Source organism: Micropterus dolomieu, linkage group LG09 (assembly GCF_021292245.1).
Source record: "Micropterus dolomieu isolate WLL.071019.BEF.003 ecotype Adirondacks linkage group LG09, ASM2129224v1, whole genome shotgun sequence".
In the NCBI taxonomy this organism is placed as follows: Eukaryota; Metazoa; Chordata; class Actinopteri; order Centrarchiformes; family Centrarchidae; genus Micropterus; species Micropterus dolomieu.
Window position 1 is genome coordinate 11834521 of NC_060158.1, and position 24066 is coordinate 11858586.

Genomic DNA, 24066 nt, shown 5'->3' on the forward strand with positions numbered 1-24066 from the left:
CTCAAGGTTTAGTATTTATATATTCAGTCTTCTTATGGTCCTGAAGGTCACAACTGCCTGAATCACAAAGACACCCTCCTAGTAAAATCCTGATGCAACTTGGACTCAAATGTGCCACTTTCACTAAGAAGACATTCAAAACATATGAAAAAAACAGTAAAAAGTAAATCAAGCTGCAACGCCAATCAGCTCCGGTGTGATCAGATCAAAATATTCCGAATGTCCTCGCTCTGCATGTATGAACTTTCCAGCAATCCATTTGCAGCTTCAGCAACACGGAGCCCCTCCCATAGATTCAAGCAGACGTTATGTTATGTTATGAACTTGGCCTGCATGTGACGACATACGAAGTAAATACCCATGGATATCTTTTGCTTTTTCAGGCCCTTGTTTGGCCGTGTTTGATTCTCCACCACCAGGGCATCTTCCTTAAAGCTGGAGGGGCTTAATGACCGCAAAGACTCTAAGTTGCAGATGTTGCATGGAGCGAAAGCAATGAATGAGTCATCTGTCATCTGAGTTTTTTTAGCCGGGGATTGGCAGATTTCCTCCTCCCTATATGTGTGCGTGTGTGTGGGGGGAGGGGGAGGAGTGTATTTGCTTATACATGGGTCCCCTGGTGTCATAGCCTGATAAGAAATGCTTTTATATCACTTTTCATTTGTAACTTTATCAATCAGTGTCATTATTACCATGGGAAAATTCCAAGTGGGATATAAATATTGTTTTTAAATAAATCTAACCTTCAAAAGAGAATAATGGTCCTCAATATCAATTCAGCAGATTAGTATTGCAGATTAATCAAGTGAGCTTGTGAGCTTATGAAATAGCAAATATGTCACCCCTTAACCGAACAATATGCATAGAGCTTGGTGGAGTATTAAGCATTAAAGTCATAACAATGACATTCAGCATCATTTATTCATCTAAATCCTTGTGACAGATGGGTCTACAGATAATAGAGCTCCCTCCAAATGGAAAGACCTAAGGAGCAAAGGGTGGCAGAGCACATCCGGATAGTAGCAGGATAAAGAAAGGCATTATCTAATCTGAAGACAACATGTATTTAAAGATAGACAGAGGGAGAAGGGGGGATTGACTGTGCACAGGTGGGAGAGGAACAACATGGTGGTAGTCGGATCAGAGAGTCAGATTTTAACTTCCTCAGACGTCCCTCCAGATGTGTAGATGAATTATGCTAAAGTTTCTTTGTGCTCCTCTGAGACATAGCCAGATGCCGCTGTCTGGATGTTTTTGTTTTGATAGTGTGCAGGCACAGAGACCCCAAACGGCCTGCCCCTCAGTGCATGACTGTCAACACCAAATGTGGACACTCTCTCTCATCCTTGCAGAGAACTTTCCTAAAATATGCCTATTTAGTTTAAATAGTCATCAAAACTGGAGCAGGACTCGCTCTGCTGTGGTGATGGAGAGTGTGAACGTTCTTAAATGATGTTGTCCTTTTAATAATAAGATGCTGAAAGGATGTATGTACATCTGCAAGGCTTCAAATTAAAGCAAGCCTGTAGCCAAGTGCTTGTAAATCCTGGCTGCTGTAGCTGGTAGCTAAGCATGTCAATCTGTCTTGTCTCTGTGGCCTGTTGCCAGCGTGTCTTCAATTAGTCTCTTTTATTGCAAATCATCCTTTGGCTACTAAGAAAGTGAAATTAAACTTGGATATTGTGAGTCCACTAATTGCTGTGGCTGAATCTTTAGTGAGTGCCAGTTCATCTTCTGGTCAGGATATTAATTGCTTCAGTCTGATCTGTGGGGATGCATTGGTCAAAAGATAAAGAAGTCCCATAAGGATGCAAACAGCAGTAAGTAAATTTTGTGTTTTAAAGGTCAAATGTTACAACAAGGGGCTAAAGGAATAGTTTGACATTTTTGCTCATTTGCTCTCTTGCCGAGAGTTAGTTCCCATCTGTCTTTATCACCAGTTTGTGCTCCTCATGCATAACCATTACATTTGAGTCACAAAGCTAAGCACTATTTTGTATGAAAATACAACATAATAGAAAGTACCATCAATATAGAAAAGAATATACAATTATAACTGATTATAAATGTGTTATATTTTGGTTCACGTTGTAGAAATTGAGCAAAGACATTCCAGCAACCATCTTTGTTTGGATTAGAAAACGGAGTCGCAATTTGGGAAACAGGTTAAAAATGTTTTTCAGCTGTGCAGCAAACAGGATTTTTTTCATCCACATGGCTAGAAGAATAAGAATTCTGGAAACAGCACAAAAACCAAGACCTTTTGGGTTTTTCAAAGATTTTCTTTTTTTTGTTTAAGAAAAACAGATGTTTAGCTCTGTGACTCACATGTAAAAATGAAAATACACGAGTAGCACTTAGGCAAGTAGGGCTAACCTGTCTGTCAAAGACGAAGTTTCAATTTCTCACATGCAGCAAGGTGCAGACCAATGTCAGCTTCAAAGCAAAAAATAAAAAAGAATCTTAAGAATTTAAATCTGTGGGGTAATCTTTTAAGATTTCACACTCTAAAACTTTATTGGATAACAGTCCAGCTTTTGTCTAACTACTCTAGGGCTTGCTGCTGGGGCAGGATAGAAATGTCTATTAGAAGAGAACGTCAGCTACTCCACTCCATTCAAGACAAAAAAAAAGGCCACTTTGACAAATCAGACGTCACAGGCGAGTGGATGTATGTGCTTGGTTTTGTCGATAACACCCTATTAGGTGGAGGGGACGTGTCAGCGCGGGAGAGGGCCTAATCCAATCAGCAGAGTAATTAAAAACACACAGCACAGCAGCCCTGATGGCTGATGGCTGCACTGTCTGGGGCGGCATTCAGCATTTAGCACAGAGAGGGATGAGCTGTAGTCATGCCAGGTCAGACTGACGGCCACCAGTACGGCTGTGCAATCACAATCAGGATCAACAAAATTACTATGCAGAGAGTGGCACTACTACAACCATACCATTGTCCACATGATGTTCAAAATCCCCATTCTCCTCCTCCAACTATCATCATCACTGATATGGCTTTAATCCACTCTCTGCTCAGTGTTTTCATTCATCTTTCTTTCATTCATTCTTTCTAATTAGCCTTCTCTTTATAGCATTTTCCCTCGTCATCTTCTCCATTATATCTTATATAGTTCAGTTTCTTCCTTGTTAATTAACACCATCGCCTCCTCCCCTCAAAAGACACAACTCCTGCCAGTGTTGCTGAGCTCCAGCCAGAATGCAGTTGGAAAACAAACCACCAGATGTCACCCACGCCTCAGTGCCTCCAATTTGTATTTTTACGAAGCGTAATGAATTTTGTTTTTGGCACTGTGTCACACTGGTATTTGGTGCATAACAGCAGAAGGATCGCCCCCCATCACCCCCCCCCCCCCTTTTTTTTTCACGAGATGAACTCAAAGTCAATTTTGCGCACATTAAAGCTGCAATATTGCAGGTATGCAGCAGCAACAGGATGCTTCTCCTCTGATAAAACATTGCTGAGGCACATTGTGTGTCCTCGCTCCACGCTTGGCGCAGTTTTGTCTGGTTTAACCGGTGACTTAGTCATCCTTCTATTCGCCTCCGAGGGCCACTCTCCATCCTCACTCCTGCGCAGCCGAGCATGAATCTGTAGCTCTGGATGTGTGACAGTCTGCCTAGGAGAGGGGTAATTCCGAAGGGCAGCAGAAGTAATAGGGTAATCTATTATACAGTCTAACTCTTTCTTCCTGCTCTCTTGCTCCCCCCTCCCCTGCTCACTCTCCCTTTCTCTCAGTCTTACGTTTCTCGCTGCCTCTGTCCTTGCATCAGCATTTCGTGAGGACAAATGAGAAGTAGAGTTTAACTATGCACATTCCCGTTGCCCTCCTGCAGAGCCCAGCACTTTCTCAATTAAACTGGAGTCCATCTGCCCCTATGATTCAAAGCTCACCCCCTGCTGAGTGGGGGAAGCTCTCTCTCTCTCTCTCTCTCTCTCTCTCTCTCTCTCTCTCACACACACACACACACACACACACACACACACACACACACACACACACACACACACACACAGTCTAGCTGGGCATGGTCATAACCTGTGTTATGTGTAACCAGCTGCCATGTATTTTTGACATACGTCACCAGCCATTAACACAAACAGTGGGAGATATGCAAAGGGAATGGAAGACAGGGAAATCTTATTAATGTTTTAAACAGTAATTCATCTTTTACAGCATTCCTTTTCACATTTTGCCGTTAAAATGCAGAGAAGTGATTTTTGTTTTCAGTTTGTTTTTAACAATGTGCCTGTTTTTTGTGTCATTCAGTGCAGAGAAGTGTTTTAAATATGCTCAATTTGAGCACAAAAACAGGCACCTGAGTAGTTGTAAACCCAATCCTTTCCCCCTATCCTTTTGCCTTTTTTTGCCTGTTTTTTTTTTTCCACTAATTGAGCATATTTAAAACACTTCTTTGCACTGAATGCCTCCCCTTCTTTTTGGGAAGCCTATGTTCCCACCTTTTCTGTATGGATTCCTCTTCCATTAGTAAGGTCAACTCATAGACCAATTAAAACCTTGCCTTTCTCCACCCCTTGCTCTATCTTCAACCCTCTCACCCACATCACTGACATTTCTCTCTCCCGTGCTCTCCATTTTAGTCCCACCTCCCAGAGAGACAGGGAGACAGAGAGCACACAGCCACCATCTCCTCCTCCTCCTCTTGCACTCCCTCTCTCAGCTCCTGTCTCTTCCAGCACACGCTCACACGCCTTTCCTCTGATGCCGACTGGATGCAGACAGGGGGATTTCCAGCAGCTTCCTGAGTCTGTCCTCCCTCTCCTCCCTCCCCTCCTCCTCCTTCAGCATCCGGAGCTTCTCCTCTTCTGCCTCCTCTTTACTCCCGCTCCTCACCACCAGGATGTGGCACTCGGTGGCTTTGCTCCTCTCTGGATTCTCTGCTTTGATCCACGGTGAGCCTGCCTGTCTCCCTCTCTCTTTCTGTCTTTCGTTCTATTTCTCAGGAATCAGAATTGCAGCAGCGGCACTTTAGTCTCAAAGTGCAGTTTTACAGGAATTCAGGAATTGGAGTCGGTGGTGTTGATGCTTGATCCGTGAAGTATACACGAGAATAAGAATTTAAAGTAGGAAAAAAAAAACTCCAGGAGAAGAAAAGTGAGAATCTGGCTCACCTGTTTGCTTACTTGTTTACATCTCAGGGCGTTTTCACAACTGTGTTCTTATTTTTCTGGATACTGAGTTGACCTAGAGGTTGGATGCCTCTGCATGAGGTGTTTTAACAGGCAGATTCACATCTAGTGTGTGCAGCAAGGCAGACAGAGAGTGTGTGGAAGAATCTGGGCAGTCACAATATTTCATCGTTTTTTTGCTCCTCATTCCACAAGCCGACTCTGTGTGCATGTCAGGTGATCTTACCCCCACAGATCAACTGAAGTACACGTATAGATCGGCTCTTCCATCTTGGCTCCCTGTTGGGTTGTGGATGTAATATTGCAGATGGGGCTCCAAGCAGCAGAAGTCGTGGCTGAATAGACAGGCTGACAGTGGATGACAGGGCTGAGAGGAGAGCGGGTGAACTTTCCCTACAGGCAGAAGAAGCAAAATGTTTTTCTGTTTGTCTGCAGCAATACAGTCTTTTATTTGCTGGACTTCTTGAAAAACACAAACACTAGATTTAAGGAAACGTTGAGGGATTTTCTCTTTGCTTGGACTGAAACCATCTTTTAATACTATGATTGCATGTGCGTTTCTGCCACTGCTCAACTCCTTGAACCCTGATAGATATTCCCTGTAAATACGCTTCAGGAAAACCCATTTTCCCATACTGTTGCATGTCTCATATTTCTACATCTGTTTTTCTAGCACTTTATTAAGGTTATACAACACCAGATTGAGTGAAATGTTAAAATCCAAGACCCCATTTTTTTAATTGCTTCACTTTCTCATAGACGAGAGAAATCCAAATGTTTTAAGCATCATTTTGTAATTAATTCCCTGTATGTAAGCATCGTGTAAATGGTGGACTTGAAAATGTTGGGATCTCAACTAGTATGTTAAATAAAATCTATGAGTTTGGATAAAGATTGGCTGTATTATGATGGACCCACTGATGGGAGAGGAAACATAGACGAAGCTCCTGGAACACAACATCTTTTGTATTTTAAATTGGTCTGCGCATTTGTGTCTCACAATATAGTCTGTTTAAACTCCCTCTAAGTCCATTCAATCTGTTTTCCTAGTCCATAACATCTCTATTCAAAATTTCCTGTATTACCTCTTACGTTACACATGCACACATACGTTAGTGCAGATTATACCCTGAAATGCTTTCTCAGTAAATCTAATTAGATTTTTTGTTTACTGAATGTTCTGCATGGTCTCTCTAAATCTTTCTCCTGTTTGATGATTTCCTTCTCTGTGTTATCCAATAACAATATTAATGTTAAATATTTCAATCTGACCCCCATATTTTATTTGCAAAGCTTAAATCATAAAAGTTAAGATAAGTGTGACTAATGGTGATAAAAGATCCGTTTGTATTTCTGCTAATTTAATCATTAAATCTCCCTTTTCACCTCCCTTTCCTTTTCTTTTTTAGTCTTGTTCTCTGGATAAAGAAGATAAGAAAAGTTCAGTTCCTGAGGGCTAAATCTACTCATCTTTTTTTTCAGCATCACTCCCTGCCTGACTGTACTTCACTGTACAAAGTCTCCCCAAAGTCTCATTTGATTCCCTTGTGAGATTTTTATTAAACACAGACTGTCATTAAGGGCTTTACAGGTGACTTTACCAAGAGGTAGCTCCCATCTGTCTGTATCCCAGTTTGTGCTCCTCATGCATAATGATTACATTCGAGTCACAAAGCTAAGCATTATTTTGTACGAAAATACAAAACAATTGAAAGTACCATCAATATAGAAAATAATACAACTCTAACTGATAATAAATGTGTTATATTTTGGTTCACGTTGTAGAAATTAAGCAAAGACATCCCAGCAACCATCTTTGTTTGGATTAGGAAATGGAGTTGCAATTTGGGAAACAGATTAAAAATCTTTTTAAAGGAACTTTAACAAACAGAGGTTTTCTTATGGTGTGGAGTGTGGCTTATTTTCACAGGTGAAGATTTTACCAGATTTGAATTCTCTCACATTTTTCTGCCTCTTCAGTGTCGCTGCAGGGTCCTCACCAGAGGAACCTGTTGAAGAACCTCCTGAAGGACTACAACCCGATGGAGCGGCCAGTGGCCAACGACTCCCACCCTCTCACCGTTGTCTTCTCCCTCAGTTTGATACAGATCATGGATGTGGTAGGTGTCTGCAGCTGCTGTTGTTCTCAACCTCAGTGGCCACAGGTTTGCGGTCATCTGACACTGTATGGAGTCTGACAAAATATATTTTTAATGTTAAAATATATGATGTTTGCAATCTGTTTGGTGACGCTTTTTTCAATAAGCACCAAGTAAGGCATTAAATTAGTTTATGTTTGAAACTGTAATATTAATAATAATAATAATTTTTAATAAGGATGCAAAATAATATACCTCTCTTTGCCTGGTGAGCAAATTGACAGCAAATTATTTCTAAGAAAAGACGTGCTAAAAATGTTTAACTGTTTTGCAGGATGAGAAGAACCAGGTGCTAACCACTAACATATGGCTACGTATGGTAAGGACCCCTGAGGGACTCTGAATGCTTGGGGTGTGGTGATAATGAATTTGCTGTTCTTTAACATGTAAATTAAGGTTGTGACCTATACTCTGTGAATCCTATGATAACATCTTTAAAAATTCACCTTTTTGACAGTAAAGAAAAAAGTAATCTTTTGCTTTAAGTATATTATATGACTTCTATTGGATCTAAACTGACTGCAGAGGGAATTGGGAGATAAAGCAGCTTGTCCCTATGGTTCACTGGGATACAGACTGTATCTTTTCTGTTTTTAAGGGTTGGTTCGATCACTATCTCCAGTGGAACCAGAGCGAACATCCCGGAGTCAAAAACCTCCGCTTCACCACAGATCAGGTCTGGACACCAGATGTCCTGCTCTACAACAGGTAAAACACACATAAACACCTTAACACACACCTCATACATACACAAATTATATTTCAAAAAGTAGTGTCACTTCCCCCCGTCCTTCCTCAGTGCAGATGACGACTTTGACTCCACCTTTAAGACCAATGTTCTGGTGAACTCCAGTGGCTATGCTGAGTATCTGCCTCCAGGTGAGTCTCTCCTGTTTTTTTTCTCTCATTCATGCTATAACTCTTGTTAATCCCTTCATCTACCTAACTATCACTTCCAGCATCTCATTCAGTGATCTCTGCATGTCTCTCCCCTGTTTGTACTCTTGACATTAATATTTTATCAGTATAAAAGAGCAACTCTGGTTTCTCACTGGTTACAGATACCCAGCGCTGTGAGTAAAACCTATAAATAGGAGACGCTCGCTTCCTCCGTTTCCTGTCTTAACTCAAATGCAAGACCTGTGCAAGCCTGTGAAAGCAAGAGCTCCCCTGGGTTTCCACAGGTCTTTACTTTGTAGTTTCCTCAGTCATTTCTTTTTACATCAGATTACAGCAGGCTGTGACTGAATCCCTGGTGTTAGCGGCGGGTTCAGTTAAAACGGCCTTCTGAAACAAAGGTCGAGGACTGTGAGCTCAGAAAGCCACCCTATCAGTTCTATTCAGCGGGCATGTTTATTAATAGGCTGCTGCTGAATGTAAATACAGCTCCTTAATGTGGCGATTTGGATCTGAGCCAATTAGGGTGCCGAGGAGGAGAGGTTTTTTACCACCAAACATGATGAGACAGAGAGCAGAGAGATGGACTGAATGGAAAAATTAAGAGAAAGAGCAGAAAAAGGAAAACAATGAGCAGCAAACCAGCTTTTTCTGACTCACTCACACAAGCCTGGTTGCAATTTCTGAGGCTTTTTGGGCTGTTATTGTCAGTAAATAACAGGCAACAGGTCTGTGGGTGGCAGGCATGGAGCAGGAGCTTGACACACAGTAAATAATTCAAAGGCGGAGGATCCCAAGCGTCTGCTGCACACCATCATTTGAAGAATACCTCTCGTAGCTGTAGAGGTAAGGGTGTTGTTATGCTTGGGTTTAATGGTAAAACAGGAGATAAGATGTAACAGGTTTTAAGCTCATATTCTGATTGTGTGACATTTGCAAAAAGGGAATTTTGTCTCCGGGTCTTGTATTGCCTTCCTTGGGAAGCGATTTTCAGAATGATGGAGGTTTTTTTTGAGAGCTGTGTTGCGAGATAGCGAGAGAGAGAGAGAGAGAGCGAGAGAGAGTGAGAGATTGTTTCAAGCTGTTTAAAAATCCAGGTGTCTTTTTTGTGAGTGTTGCTGCCAGGTTACTAGATATCTTTGAGTGGCAGGTTATAAAAATATTCTGTGCATGAAGGTGCACAGAACAGTGGTCTGCAAAGGCAGATCGAGCTACTTTTACATAATCAGTAATTTTTAACAGGAGTAATTATAAAGACATCATGCCCATGAAGCAAAGACAATCACTTGCAAGAACTTGGTGTCAGTAACTGGATTTGAGATAGCAGGGAGTGTATAAAATAGAAAAGTTATAGCTAGTACTTAATTTAGTGTCATTTTTGTGGTCAACCTCTGCTTTGAAACCAGCACACAACCTGCTAACCTCCTTACTCTTCTCCAAACTCTGCTTTCATGCCATTCTGAAGGATGATTAGCATGATGGTAGACTCATAAAGAATATCTTTGAGGGGTGTAAGGCCTCATTGGTATTTTTGTTCTGTGTGCGTTTGAACGTCTCAACTGGCCTGATTCATTTATTTCAGTAATTACTTTAAGGGCTGGAGTTGGCCAGCGACCACTGCGAGGATCACTGTGATTCTTCATTTGGGGGTGGAGACCGGCGTGCAAGTGTGTCTCTATGATTTTGTGCTTGCATTTGCCTTTGCATATGCGTGTGAGTGTGCATTTATTTTGCATAATAAAAGTGGTAATCTGATTAGGGCTACTGTGGACAATCTCATTTTTCAGTGTCACTGTTGATGTTTCCTTCTATCGCTGAGGCTTAGCTAACAGCTGTGTCTGCAGTGTGCAGAAGCAACATTTCTTTGCAGAATGTCTGAAGCCTGTGAGTGACAATATTGCTGCCAGGTTTTTTTAATAGACATTTCTTTGATGGGAGGTTGTTTCTAATGTAGTCATTGCTTTCTCTTCTCCAGCCTCCAAACTCAATTTCAAAATAGAACTCTCAGAAGACTTGTGCAATGTTAATAAAAATCCAATTCCAGTGTGCTCTCTTGGTTGTGACGCAGCATTTTCCACACCGTTTCTATCTAAAAAATGGAAGATGGTTGAGTTAAGAACTCAGTCTTTAGAGCTGGCTGGATACGAATGAATGAGTCTTTCTGACCAGCAGCTTTATATTCAGGACAGGCTTTCTGCACAAGTGGTCCTCCAATACATCTTTCCCTTGTCATCTCTGTGCAGGACTCTGCAGGGGTCCATGTTGTCATTTAGTCAACTGATTGTGGAGCTTTAACTCTCTGTCTCTTGTTCTTTTGTCTGCTTTTGTCTCAGGAATCTTTATGAGCACATGCAACGTGGACGTCCGCTGGTTCCCTTTTGACATCCAGAGGTGTGAGCTGAAGTTCGGCTCTTGGACGTACGACGGCTGGCTGCTGGACCTCCAGATGAACGACGCTGACATCTCAGGCTACATGCCCAATGGAGAATGGGACTTGGTTGGTAAGTAAGGTGCATTGCATCCTCATTAAAAACATCCAGTCACAGAGCATTAGAGTGAATTTCTCTCTGTCCCTGGTCTTGCAGGAGTTCCTGGCACCAGAAGTGAGGCCTTCTATGATTGTTGTAAGGAGCCTTACCCGGATGTGACGTTTGTTGTAACAATAAGGCGACGAACACTCTACTATGCCCTGAACCTGCTCATCCCCTGTGTGTTGCTGTCTTCAATGACCCTGCTCATCTTTGTGCTACCAGCAGACTCTGGGGAGAAAATCTCACTGGGTGAGTGGATCAAAAAGAGTAATGATGGAGGAAATAGATGGACGTAAGGCAGTTGCAGTGGGGAAAAAAGACACCTGAAGTGGGGAAAGAGGGCTTGTTAGTGTCATGTCTCGGTTTTTATCTTTGGGAACGTGCTCACAGAGAGGTGCAGAACAGTGTGAGCTTCAGTGCAAGTGCATCAGTTTTTGTCTATCTTGCCTTCATCACGACGGTGTCTGAGGTTGTTCCCACTTTACTTCTATAAAGTCCACTGGACTATAAGAGAGTGAGAATTCTAGATCATCAAGCTTTTTACAAAATACCTTACTCTTAAAGGTACTTTGTGGAGTTTCTGACCAGTAGTAACACTGTGTTTTTTTTGAGTGTGTCTCTGTTTCGTTTGCTCTCATGTACGCGCACAAACACATACAACATGTGAGTGATGTGATACACGTTCCTATCACTGGTTTTACACTATCCCACCGATCTACATGTGGAGGCAACATGCCAAGATGTGCAGAAACGCACCGACAAAGGCAGAAAAGAAAAGACTGCTAGTAGGGCTGACCCCGAATAGTCGAAGATTCGATGCTTCGATGGGCGGAGCTTGATTCGACTGTCAATCTCACAGTCAAAGCTTCGCAGCGATAGAAGGATCATGCCATTTTGGTGATATGGGGGTGCCCAACGTCTTTACATAGAACTACCAGTTTTCTCCCAATAATATAATATACAGCCAATATACATTTCAATGTTTAATGCTGTAAATAAACATGTAAAAAGAATAAAGAGCCTCAGTTTAGCTGGAAATTTACAGTGAGTGATAGAGACTGCAGCTCTGCAGCTTCTCAAGATTAGCTACTGTGTGTACCAGGACTATCACTCGACTATAGGCAGGACATGACGATTCTTAGTGAGGAGCTGAGAGGGGAGAGGGATTATAGGGTGAAATAGAAAGATGGGAAATGCGAGGAGGAGGAACAAAGATGGATGGGTGTGGGAAGGGTAAAGAAAAGGGAACAGACAGGAGAAGAATGTGAAAAGGATGAGCACAAAAGAGAGAGGGAGGACTGATAAGGAGGAAAAGGTGGGAGACAACCATATCACACTATAATAGGTTGGATGAGAGAGAAACAGCAGCTGCAAATAAATTATAATATCTGTTTCAACCTGTTTAGAGCACAAGAGGGATGATAGTTATGATAGAGAGTTAAGACACCGGACAACACACACTCCAGGTTATCTGACCAATTAATCGAATAGTTGATCGACAGAAAAATAATTGCCAACTTTTTTGATATGATTATTTGTTTCAGCAATTTTTAAAGCAAAAATGGCAAATTCTCTGGTTCCATCTTCTCAGATGCCAGGATTTGATGCTCATTTCTATTTTATATTATTGTAAATGGAATATCTTTGGGTTTCAGACTGTTGGTCAGACAAAAAAAATCAATTTGAATATGTCACCTTGGGCTCTGTGATATTATAATGGCATTTCTCACTATTTTCTGACATTTATAGACAAAAATGATTGATTGATCATTCGAGAAAATGGTCAGCACATTAATCGAATCAAAATAATCAATTATTGCAGCCCTATTTCTGAAATTACTTTTACAACTAATACTTAATTAAATGAAATGGATAAAATGAGGAAACCCCTTGCAAATGACAATGTAATACAAAATGTACTTTGGTGTTTAATTTTTACCTCTTACCTCTTTACGATGCGGTAGGCAATTTATTACAGAAGCGTTTTTAGTTTTGTTGAAATTCTCTTTACGACCCGGTAGCAACCAATAAATCAAATGCTCTGATAGAAAAAAAAAAAAAAGCAGGTATCTGCGGCTGTCGCAGGACTGTAATAAGCAGGACCGATCATTTGGTCTACCTACCCACTTACATGCCTACCTGCGCTCAATCTGCCCGTGTACTCAGTACGCATTAAAAATGTGTTTTGGTGAGTGGCTTTGGAAAGAGGCCTGAAGGGAGGTGGGATTTCAGTTGGATAAATCTAGTTGCTAGTTCTCCAACATCATCTCCTACCTCAGCTTTAAGCTTTTATTAAACTCCTCTTTTTTCTTTCTTTTTACAAAATTAACCAAAACACTGACAAAGAGGAAGATCTTGGGTAGATAATAATGAGAATGAACATGAAACAAACTAAAAAGGAATCAGGCTTGAATTCAAATGAAACACTATTACCAAGCTTGTTTGCATTTATTGTCTTTGTACCAGTCTGATCACTCATCAAATGTACCAAAAACATTTAGATGCTTATGCTTTTTCGTAAATACTATTTGACCCATGTCTGAGTGGGAGGGGAACTTAGAGGGAAGCCGCTACAGCATTGTCATAGCATATCCTTAACCTCAATACAGGATGCATTACGCAGCATTTCTCTAGAGAAAAAATGCCAAGCCTTACACACAAGGCCAATTAACCTATTGATGTAATTAAGGCTAGAGAATTGATTTGGGGGAGAGAGCTTAGACACTGCCTTCCAGGAAAAGATTCTGTCACTCGGCTTGATGGAGGAGATATGGGGACCAAGTGGCTGGGCTTTTAGGGTTAGAGGAGCATGCTTTTAAAAAGAACAAGTGTCATTTCTGAGAAAGAAACAATATAAAATAAGCATTTTTAATTTTCCTAATATCCTTAAAGGCCATTCATATTTTATCTCTAGGCTAAGGAGTCTAATTAAATGCTTCTGAATGGGGACATATATGCCAGCAAAGCACTCCTTAAATTCTTTCTGTTGGAGATGTGAGACAGATAGTGTGTAGGTGGATAAATGAAGATGGAGATGAGTTTCAGTGCAGGAGCGCATGGTGTGTGTGTTCACGTGCACGCAAGCGGAGTTTGGACAACTTAAAAAATGGTTATTTGCTGTGCGGAAATGCTTTTTGCTGTAGAGGTACAGAATGTCATAAATTAATTCACTGTATGACTGTATGAGCATTAGCTGGTCATTTACATAAATCAAACCTGATCTCAGTGTGACCATTTATCCAAATACCAAAGTACCACTACTCAGGGGAGGAGACTAAGCCACAATGTTGATTGCATAACAAAATGTACTTCCAGCATTATGTTCTCATATCTATCTATCTATCTATCTATCTATCTATCTATCTATCTATCTACAGGTATCACCGTCTTGCTGTCTCTTACTGTTTTCATGTTGCTGGTTGCAGAGATCATGCCAGCCACATCTGACTCCGTCCCTCTTATAGGTACGTGAGAGAGGTAGTGTTTGTGTGTGTTGTTTTCACGAGTGGTTCACATCGTCCTTAATGATCAAGAGTCGTTTAACAGGACTTTTTACTGGTCGTCAATGTGATATCAAGACATTTACTCGTTAGAGATACTGCATGAAGTTCCCATCTGACAGTGACAATCAATATTTAGTCTCTCGTGTTCAATTTTTCAGTAGTAATTCCTAGCGGTGTACAGCAGGAAGTGGCTTCTAGTAGAGCTCTGGGGGTTCAAAGTCAAGTCAGGTTTATTTCTTTTCAACAAGACTAAGAGGGTACAGCCATGTCAGCAACTCTGTGAGGCTGTCCTTAGGCAAAGTGGTGCTTTGGGTAAATGATAAAGTCAGCATGCTAACGTACTCAATGTAACAATGCGGACAAGTGAATGTTTAGCAGGTATATTATTATGTTTATCAACCTAGTTAAGTGTGTTATCAAGCTAACATGTGCTAATCATCGCTAAACACAAAGTACAGCTGAGTATGGTAGCCATTAGTTTTGCAGCTATTTGTAAACCAAAATACTGGATGAACTGAGACTTTGATAGTTCTAGATGAAAAGTTCTAAAGTTATTAAATTCATCCTGAGGGGAACAGGAATGTCTGTACCAAATTTCATGGTAAAAGTTGTTGACACAATTCACTCAAAGCCACAAATTTCAACCTCATTGCACAGAAAAAGCCAGTAGATCCCCAAAGTTAGGTTTTATCTTCTGGGGACCACAAGTGTCTGTACAAGATTTCATAGTAATCCATCAAATAGTGAAAAATCCCTGGTTTGACAAAGAGGTCTTTACAGTCTGTCCAGGATATCACACCCTCAATCCCAAAACTCTCAATTTGGATGAGTAAAGACTACACAAAATAAATGAAAAAATACAACATATTACTACACAATGGTAGAGCTAAAAATGCCTAAACCCCCCCAGAACAACAGAATTTATTTTATCCATCTGCTCGCCTTAAAACTTAACTGGCTAAATTGATTGCAGGCATACTGCCGGGAATTATGTTTAGTGAACTAAGACTGCAGCCAGAGACAGATGCATGGCCATCTTTGCCTAAAGACACAAATCCAGGTCATTAAAAACATCAGGGGAAAATAAATGTCTTCAGCATAATTCTATATTAAAAAATATGTACACAGTGTGGCTACTAGCAGGCAGTAGTGTTGGTAGCAGGTCCCAAGTGTGCATGAAGATATGTAACAAATGATGGGTTCATTTAGAATAAAGCAGAGAAGAAACAGGGAGAATATAATCCTTCCTTCAAGTCATGTTATTTTTCAGTATTTTTTGGTGAAATAAATAAAAGAACTTCTCTCACTGAACTTGCAGTGCTAGATACTACGTGTTCAGAGGATACTGGTGAATAAGATGAATAATAACACGCGTGTTTTTATGGTTACCTTGCAGGAAATAGTTGGAAGCAGTAGGAGGAAATTACAATGTGTGTAAATTGACTGTAAAATGAAATATAACACTGCTCCATACTCTACTCTGCCCAGGTCAATACTTTGCCAGTATAATGATCATCGTTGGGATGTCAGTCATCGCCACCGTAGTGGTTCTGCAGTATCATCACCATGATCCAAATGGAGGAAACATGCCCAAATGGGTGAGGCTGAGCTCAAACTCCTCATCATAACCTATTTACATACATCATGCTTTCTGGCTTGTTAAATCCTGTAAATGGCTGGTCTCCCTATTTCAGATGTGATATACTGCTTTTATTCATCTCTATTTCAGCATTAGCATCACTCCTCGGCTCTGCCATTTTCAGTAACATGTTATCCATCTGTCAGTCCTATACCTGTGCTCCTCTGCCAGTTTCCTTTCTCTTTTCATTCTCCGACTTCCTCGCCTGTGACTCATCCGGCACTGTCAGTCTGCCTGAGCGTGTTCATCAAATGCATCGCCACAGACTTCAACTGGAGTGCGTTTCAAAGTGCTCAGGATATGTGGGTGGATTCGATTTGACTCACTCCCTCTTCTCACTTTTATTGCCTTCTGCTGAATGCAAAAAAAATGTATCAAGCCTTTTTACAAAAGTTTTGTTCTCATGTGAATATATCAAAAATGTGAAATGTGGAAAAAAGGCCAAAAATAAAGGCATTAACATTTAAACATGATATTCAGTTGGTAAAAAAAAAAAACTGGTCTTGCCAAAATTTTTCTTCTTATTACTTCTTATTTTTGTAATATTAATAAACAAATGAAATATAGGATGGCATTTCTTTGGCATTCTAAGATGTATTTAAACATTGACAGGTCTACATTTATCGATTTATGTACAAATAGCTTGGCTGCATGAGAAGGCAGATGCTGTATATCGATACATTGCAAGGACGTTCTGATGATGAATGGCCTATTAGGACAGTCCAATGGCCAATTAACAAGCTAATTGATGTGGTTCAGATGAGTGCATCGAACCAGCACAGTTCATAATTGCAGCCTGGGCAAAAACAACATCAGCACCAGCAACAACAACAGGGACTGTTACCTGGCCAGTAAACACACTCGCTGCAGACTAATTGAGCAGTCATCTGGACATTAGCTTCTCATTAGATGCCAGACATCTGGACTATGCCCTTTTAGGGGACAGTAGTCCTTCTCCAAGGGAGTTTTTTGTTTTGATGTTAAGGAAGAGGAGAGGAAACAAGGAGATGAGGGAAGAGGAAACAAGGAGAGCAGAGGGAAAATAGAGTAGAATAGAGCAAGGTTTAACTTTGCACCAACGTGCGAGTAGCCAATGTTGCAGATTACTTTAACGTTATTGCAGGCTCATTACACAGTAACTGGACGGTCCATCTCAATGATCAAGTTTAAATTGAATGCTGCCTTTGTAAGTATCCTGCTGGAAATAAAGCTAACAATCTTCTTTGCCTCAGGCGCTTTAACTGGGTGTCCCTGGCGATGATCTCGAACTACTACTTATACAAACGCAGCTGCGTTTTGAAACAAGACGCAAGGTCGGATACAGCACCAACGTCAATGCGCGACAAATGAGGCTATTTGCCCAGCTTAAGTAGTGTTATGTGAAGGTCAAAATGTGTGGGTGGTTTTCAATGCTTTACAGCTTTCTCATATTTTCTTTTGCTTCCTCGTAGGCTTTTGTGCTCTTTTCGCTCTGTTGCTCTGCTATTTCCTGTCCTCCAGCTTCTCTCTTTTTTTCTCCACAGGTGCAGCTTGTCTTACTGCAGTGGGTAGCATGGTTCTTGCGTATGAAGAGGCCAGGAGAGAATGACGACCCAGAGCGGCCCCCGTGTGCCCCCCACTTGCGGCGCTGCTCTTCTGGCTCCCACAGTGGGAGCATCCCGAACCCTCCGGACCCCACCCTCCATCCGCTGCACCCACAGAACTTGGCTCCTCTCCAGACAGGGTCCTTCCACGCGGGGCACCCTCACCTCCACGCCCAGTCCAGCGCAAACAACAACGGGAACCTTCTTTACATGGGCTTCCAAAACATGGAGGACCCTTCAATGCTCTCAGAGTCTCTCCAGAGGAATAACATCTCCACAGGGCCTCCGCGAGTAGCAGGGAGCCCACCTCCGCACCTGCCATCTCAATTCTGCAGCTCCCCAACACCACCAACACCCAACATAGATACTGTAGGCTGCCCCAGCACTGTCTCCAGTGGTGGGGGCTTTGGAGGTGGACCTGGAGGGCTTGGAGGGTGCTCGACTGCAGGGATAGGAGACCCCCAGCTACAGGCTATCTTGGAGGAGGTGCGTTACATGGCAGACCGTTTCCGGGAGCAGGACGAAGCTGAGGGCATGGCCGACCAGTGGAAATTTGCAGGCGCTGTAATCGACCGCCTGTGTCTGATGGCGTTCAGCGTTTTCAATATCATATGCACCATATCTATCCTCATGTCAGCTCCCAACTTTGTGGAGGCTATTTCAAAGGACTTCGTTTGAAAGCAAAGACGAAAAAAAGAGGAGAAGTGTGAAAGAAAGGATGAAGGGAATTAAGTATAAGATGAAGGAAGGAGTGGGCCTGGATCCAAAGAAACACAATTTCCAGCAGACTGTAGGCTCTGTGATTTGTGATTACGAGGGACTATGAAATAACAAAACAAAAAATAATGGTTTTCTTTGCAATACATTCTGTTTTGTAGCTGAAATATAAGACGAAAACAGATGAGGAAGGGGGTACAGAGTGAACTTAAAATGAGATTAGGGTGAGGAGGGTGCTTTATCAGATTCTTGACAAGGTGAAATGGATTCTTCTGGTTAAATCAAAGACTTTCCCCCAGAATTAGGAGAAAGATGGAGGAGATTATCAGCCCAATGCAACCTCAAGTAAGAACGATCTTAAAGCAAGGGAGAGATTGAGATAGTAAGAGCAGAAAAGAGACAGGCATTAGATAGGGATAGATAAATAAGACAGACATTTGGCTGTTCTGTTTTCTCAAGAAGGGAAAACAGTCCTTCACTCCCACATGTTGAGAAAAGACTGAAATCATTTAAAGTGAAGTGAGGAAGAGAGGGGCAGGGAGAAGACACAGAAACTTTTACAAGGACGGTTGCAAAGGAACGAGACTACATCCCTCGTGACATTGGCAGAGTTCTTCTGAGTAAGCCGGTTGATGCTGGGATAAACAAAAGTGGGCTGAAGATCAGGAATGCTGCAGCAGAGAGGAACAGATGAGGATCTCATCTATTATTCAGTCATATCCATCTAATGACCGTCAAATTGAAAGACCTTGGATAATCTTTAAGAGTAATAAGCTTTTAAAAGATGAAGTCCCCTCTCTGCTCGCAACCCACTTTAAATTACCAGGGCCTTATCTCTTTGAGACGATTGCCAATCTGCAACAATCAGCAGAGATCAAAAGCTCCTCAGCAGAGGGCACAGTGTGCAGCACTTATCATGACCGGGAAACTGAATTAACAGCAAACACCGCAATGGCCAGCAGATGCACCACAGTGGAGGCTTGAACCAGTAATAACTCATGGAGCAGTTCCCTAACTGCATCTGGCAGGTCCTAATAGGCCAACGGACCTCACTGGATTTCATATTAAAGGTTTAAAAACGGAAATGGGAGGTTAGTTCTTTAAAAGAACCCCAAAAAAGGGATAATTCAAAATCTCAAAATTTATATGAAGCAACATCCCATCACATTTCTGTCAGATGTCCTTATAGCTTCATGAGTGAATTCACATCCATCTGAAAGGAGAGATTTGATTTTAATAGAGCTGTATTCTCATGAAAGTCATTTTAGTTAATAAAGTGGTGATTTAAAAGGTATTTAAAGTACCACTTTCAGCCAGAGAGCATTTGGAGAAAATGGTAACCAATAAACAAATAACGCTAGTTTGGGTTTGAGGGAAGTGAACCTTTTACTTACTGAGAGTCAGACAACAATAAATGTCTCTCTCTGCTAGCAGTTTGAATGTACGCTGAATGCAGGGTTAGCCTAGCTTAGCTTAATTCATAGATGTCCATGTCTCAAATGTTAACATTTCCCAAGGATGGCTGTCGGACCTGACCAGAGCACAAACTGTGTTACGCATAAGCAATTTACAATTAACAATTGTAACAATCTCCCAATTTACTTCTTTTGCCTTTACTATAGCCAAAAGCATTCCTGTTTTAATATATCGTGCAAAGCAGCAACAAATGCAGTATATAGTGCCCTTCAAAATTCACACAGTGGAATATCTGCAAACAATCCCACAATGCAATATGTCATGACAAAATTACACCTGCCAGAGATGACGCACTATAGAGTAAACTAGTGTCTATTATGAGGGGAATAGTGAATGAGTTAGTGAGGGAGTGATTTTGGATGCAGCCCAGGATTATAAGAGACAGATGAATCATTCAAAACAGCTAGAAGTAACACGAATCCAGCGCAAGTGTACCTGTAACAACTCTCTACAGTTCAGTATAGGTAATTGTTTCCCAAGATAGTGTCACATTCTCTTCAATATTAGTTTCCTTGTGGATGCAGCTATGGTGCGCAGAAACTGATAATGTATATATATATATATATACATAGGAACATTACCGGTGAATTAAACTGATTCACTGGATTAATAAAGCAAAGTAAACTAAGCTCACTATTCAACCATACATTCAAACTGCAAGCAGAGACATAAAGAAGTTCCTCAGCTTGTCTTCTTAAAACCAAAACCCTTTAACGGATAAGGCTGGAGTTACTCTATATGTTTAAAATTGTCAAGAAATCACATGAAAAAAACCCCAACCTACAATACATTACGTCTCTCAATAGTTTTCTACAGTGTCTGCTGCCCCATGGCCATTTGTTCCTAGTGAAAAACTAATCCTTAAAAATGGACCAAAAGTTTCAAAACAGCTCGTTTTTAGCAGAAGTAAATACTGCTTTTGCTGTGGACTATTTTCAGCTATTAATACACTCAAGCGAGTATTTACGGCAGGAGGAAAGTGTATGTAGGATTGACTCTAAATAAACTAGTGTCCATTTTTTATTGTAATGAAAGAATAGTTCAGCCGGTGCAACAGTGTGGCTCAGTGAGGTTTTTTAAATAGTTTTATTAAAACAGTGGAGGTCTGCAGCAGAGAGGATTAGCCTATATCAGCATAGGATAAATGTATTGTTGGTATTTTCATGGCATTTGATGACAATAAGAAAAATATAGAATATCAATATCCTCTTTAAGAAATCCATTAACGGTTTGCTTTAAAGATCTGATAGGAAGAATACTGTACGTTTACTACATTCCTGACCTACACTGTCTCTAGTGGCTAAACACATCCTCTCACTGTGTAGAGACAGCTGTGCAAGTATCTCTATGCCTCTCTTCATCTTTAAAGTCAAGTCTCCTAGCAGGCGGAAAGTAAACTTCCTGCTGAGGGTCGGGGTGGGAGAGGGTTTTGCAGAAGGAGGCTCTCCATCCAGCACATACTGATACTCAAATCTGTACAGAGCACTTCTCAGCCTGAAAATAAAGAATTCTCTCTTTTTTTCTACCACCTTTGGTCTGCTCCCTATCTCTCTGAGTTGACAGTGGCTGGCACGACACCCAAAAAGAAGAGAAAAATGACGAGGAGCGAGGGGATGCAAGGGGGGAGAGAAAGTGCTGACGCGCAGTGAGGGCTGGACAGGGCCTTAATTGATCACTCGTTCAGGAAGGAGAGGAGAGGGAGGGTGGGGGGGTTGGGAGGAAGAGGAGGGGAGCGTTAATGGAGGAAAGAGGGGGGCATACTGGGTAATTCATCGGATTTATGGGGGACAGAGGCAGGAGAGATGGGTGCTCAGACAAGCATAACTCAGTCAGAGACATCAAATGAAAGGCCACTGCAGTATATCATATCACAAGGGAAAATATGTAGTACAGAAATAAACAGAAATTAGAGACATATTTTTATGCAAGTATGCATGTCCATCAAGTGGGAAGTTTTTGTGGTTGATGTGCGGCCTTCATTGTGTCACTCAGTCAGTGTGTCAGACTGAGTAAAGAGTCAGGGGTGTATTTATAGTAGTGTGCCGGTCCTCATTCAGCCCAGGCAAGGCTCCCTGTTCTCTCTGAGGTTGAAAAATGTGCAGCGCTTGCAATCTAGTGGCACTTAGATTTACTGCGTTCACTCAGATGGAATAAAAGAAGAGAGAGAACGTGTGTGTGTGTGAACACTGCGTGGGTATGTGTGTCCATGGGGAAGATGAGCCTTGGGGGTTTGCATATGCATAGGATCAATCAGTTGTTGTTGTTTTTTTCTCCCCCAACTCTCATTTAATAAGAGCACGTTGGCCTAAAGCTTTCTCCCAGGCCCTCAGACATTTTACCAGATGCCTGAAGTAAGCCTCACTGGAGACACATTAGGCCTCACACAGCTCTACCACTGCGTTAATGGGGTGGGTGATATGTAAGCGAAAAGAATGCAAGACATACAAATGAATAAGAAAGTAGTTAACCTCAAAAAAAGACTAAACACAGCCAGAGATATTCCATGAGAGAATCCCACATCGCATGAAAACACAGTAATACATAATGTACATTAACCATTTGCACAACACACTACATACATGTTGAAACACACATTCAAATGCACACACCCATGTGCATGCACACCTGTTCTCTTTAGGGGCCCAGTGTGCTGTGCTACATGATCGCATTCCAACATCTTGCAGCTGAGGCCGATCAATGCCTTTTAATTACCAAGGGCCCAAAGCGTTGGTCGATACAGCTGACGAGAAGCAGAGAGTAGGGGGAGAGAAGGAGAGAAAGAGAAAGAGAGAGAGAGAGAGAGAAGAGATGCTCCAGAGGGTGATTGATGCTCACTCCTCCCAGCCAGCCTACCTACAGATGTGTCGTTAGGCTTGATTAATCCTGCCAAGTCACATTCAGTCACTTTACAGACCGCTGTTTAACCAGCACGGGCCGCCGCGGTCGCAAGGTTAAGTGGACACGAGGTGTCCGCCCTGAGCAACAAAGGCTTCTTAACCAATAAGTCAAGGGTGCCTGGTTGCTCTCTACAATACTGGCTATTAGACTGTTACACTCTGATGCTAAGCTGACTGAGTTCTGATTTCTTACTTGACTGGTAAACCTTATATAGACCTACAAGCATTGGCAAAAGTGTAAATTGTAATTCTAAGTTACAAATTTTCCTGAGGGAATCAATGAAGGTTGGTCAGTTGTATTGTGAATAATGAACATCTGTTCAGATGGGGGGGGGGGGGTAGCAGAAAACAATATAATAGAAATAAAAGAACAATCAAAGTTAAAACAGCAGAGGCTGAGATACCCTTACTTTTACTCTCTAGTATGCCAAGCAAAAACATTTTCCACAGGACAGGAACAGGAGGGTTTTTTAGTAGACCCACTCTTCTTTTGAAATGCTTCACCTCAAATTTGTAAAGCATGCTTTCTCTTAAAAATGTTGTTGTTTCCAAGTCCAAGCTGAGACATCAGCACAGTTATTTCTACAGACTTGGGAAAACTCCCTCCAGAGCCACAGAAGACATTAAACAACTGTTTTCACAGGCTGAGCAGAATTCCCCGCGGCGAGTAAACTAACCTTCATGTGTACAATTGTTGGGCTGCCCCTTTAAACAGTCCTAATTCCACTGGTAGAATGAATGAGAACAGTTATTTATGCTCATGTGATGAAACAGACTTGGAATCATTATGAAGCCTTTTGCAGACACTTATTATTTTAGACACCTGTTATATCTCTCACCAGTATAGAACTACAGTAAATTATACCAAAAACCTGTAAGAAAAGAAAAGAAGAAAATGCAGAAATGTTTTTTTGTGCTGATGCTACTCTATTTTAAACTAATAATACATATACAATTTAAATCTCAAGACACACAACTGCAGTTTTTGAGACATATTTATACACGTCTGTTGCCCATCACCGGAGAATGTTGCAATTCAGTGCAATTCCAATGGTTTTACTAAAACGAGGACAAACAAACAGGGATACCAGGATTTCTATGCATGAAGGGTGCTAGGAGTCCTGATTTGAAACAATTATGCATTTTAATTATACATTACATAATTGTACTTTTTTTTTTTGTTATATAATGTTATTTGATATTCCAGATCCATCCTTCTATTCTCAGAACCAGACACCAAAAAGCAATTTGCTTGGCACAGGAGATAAACACACAAGAAAAGACAAAAAATAAATCCAACAGCTGCTTCTGGGTAAAACTGAGATTGGCGTGTTGGAGAGACTCCCACACTATTTTCACTGGCGCCTCAACACAAGTAGACATTAAGTGGACTTAACACATTTTCCCTCAGGTGTGACCACTGGGTAAGCAGCCACTCTGTGGGTCTGAGGACATTATTCCAACCAGACAGTTAAAATCGGCCAACTGTTTAGAAGA

At 41.4% G+C, this 24066-nt stretch overlaps 1 protein-coding gene across 1 annotated transcript; it reads left to right on the top strand.

Moving 5' to 3' along the window:
• The first annotated feature begins 4762 nt into the window (after window positions 1-4762).
• On the top strand, window positions 4763-18405 carry chrna11 (cholinergic receptor, nicotinic, alpha 11). The gene is made up of 10 exons (XM_046058664.1): window positions 4763-4930; window positions 7148-7287; window positions 7601-7645; window positions 7925-8034; window positions 8126-8205; window positions 10557-10724; window positions 10809-11003; window positions 14132-14218; window positions 15746-15855; window positions 17420-18405. Exons 1-10 carry the CDS (start codon window positions 4879-4881, stop codon window positions 18155-18157), a joined length of 1725 nt encoding a protein of 574 aa, XP_045914620.1. The 5' UTR covers window positions 4763-4878; the 3' UTR covers window positions 18158-18405.
• The last annotated feature ends 5661 nt before the right edge of the window (window positions 18406-24066 follow it).

Excerpts from the sequence above, each read along its gene's own strand:
- chrna11 (XM_046058664.1), top strand. The coding sequence starts at position 4,879 with ATGTGGCACTCGGTGGCTTTGCTCCTCTCTGGATTCTCTGCTTTGATC. Across the intron at positions 4,931-7,147 it reads ATTCTCTGCTTTGATCCACG|TGTCGCTGCAGGGTCCTCAC; the intron begins GTGAGCCTGCCT and ends CTGCCTCTTCAG. Across the intron at positions 14,219-15,745 it reads TGACTCCGTCCCTCTTATAG|GTCAATACTTTGCCAGTATA; the intron begins GTACGTGAGAGA and ends TACTCTGCCCAG.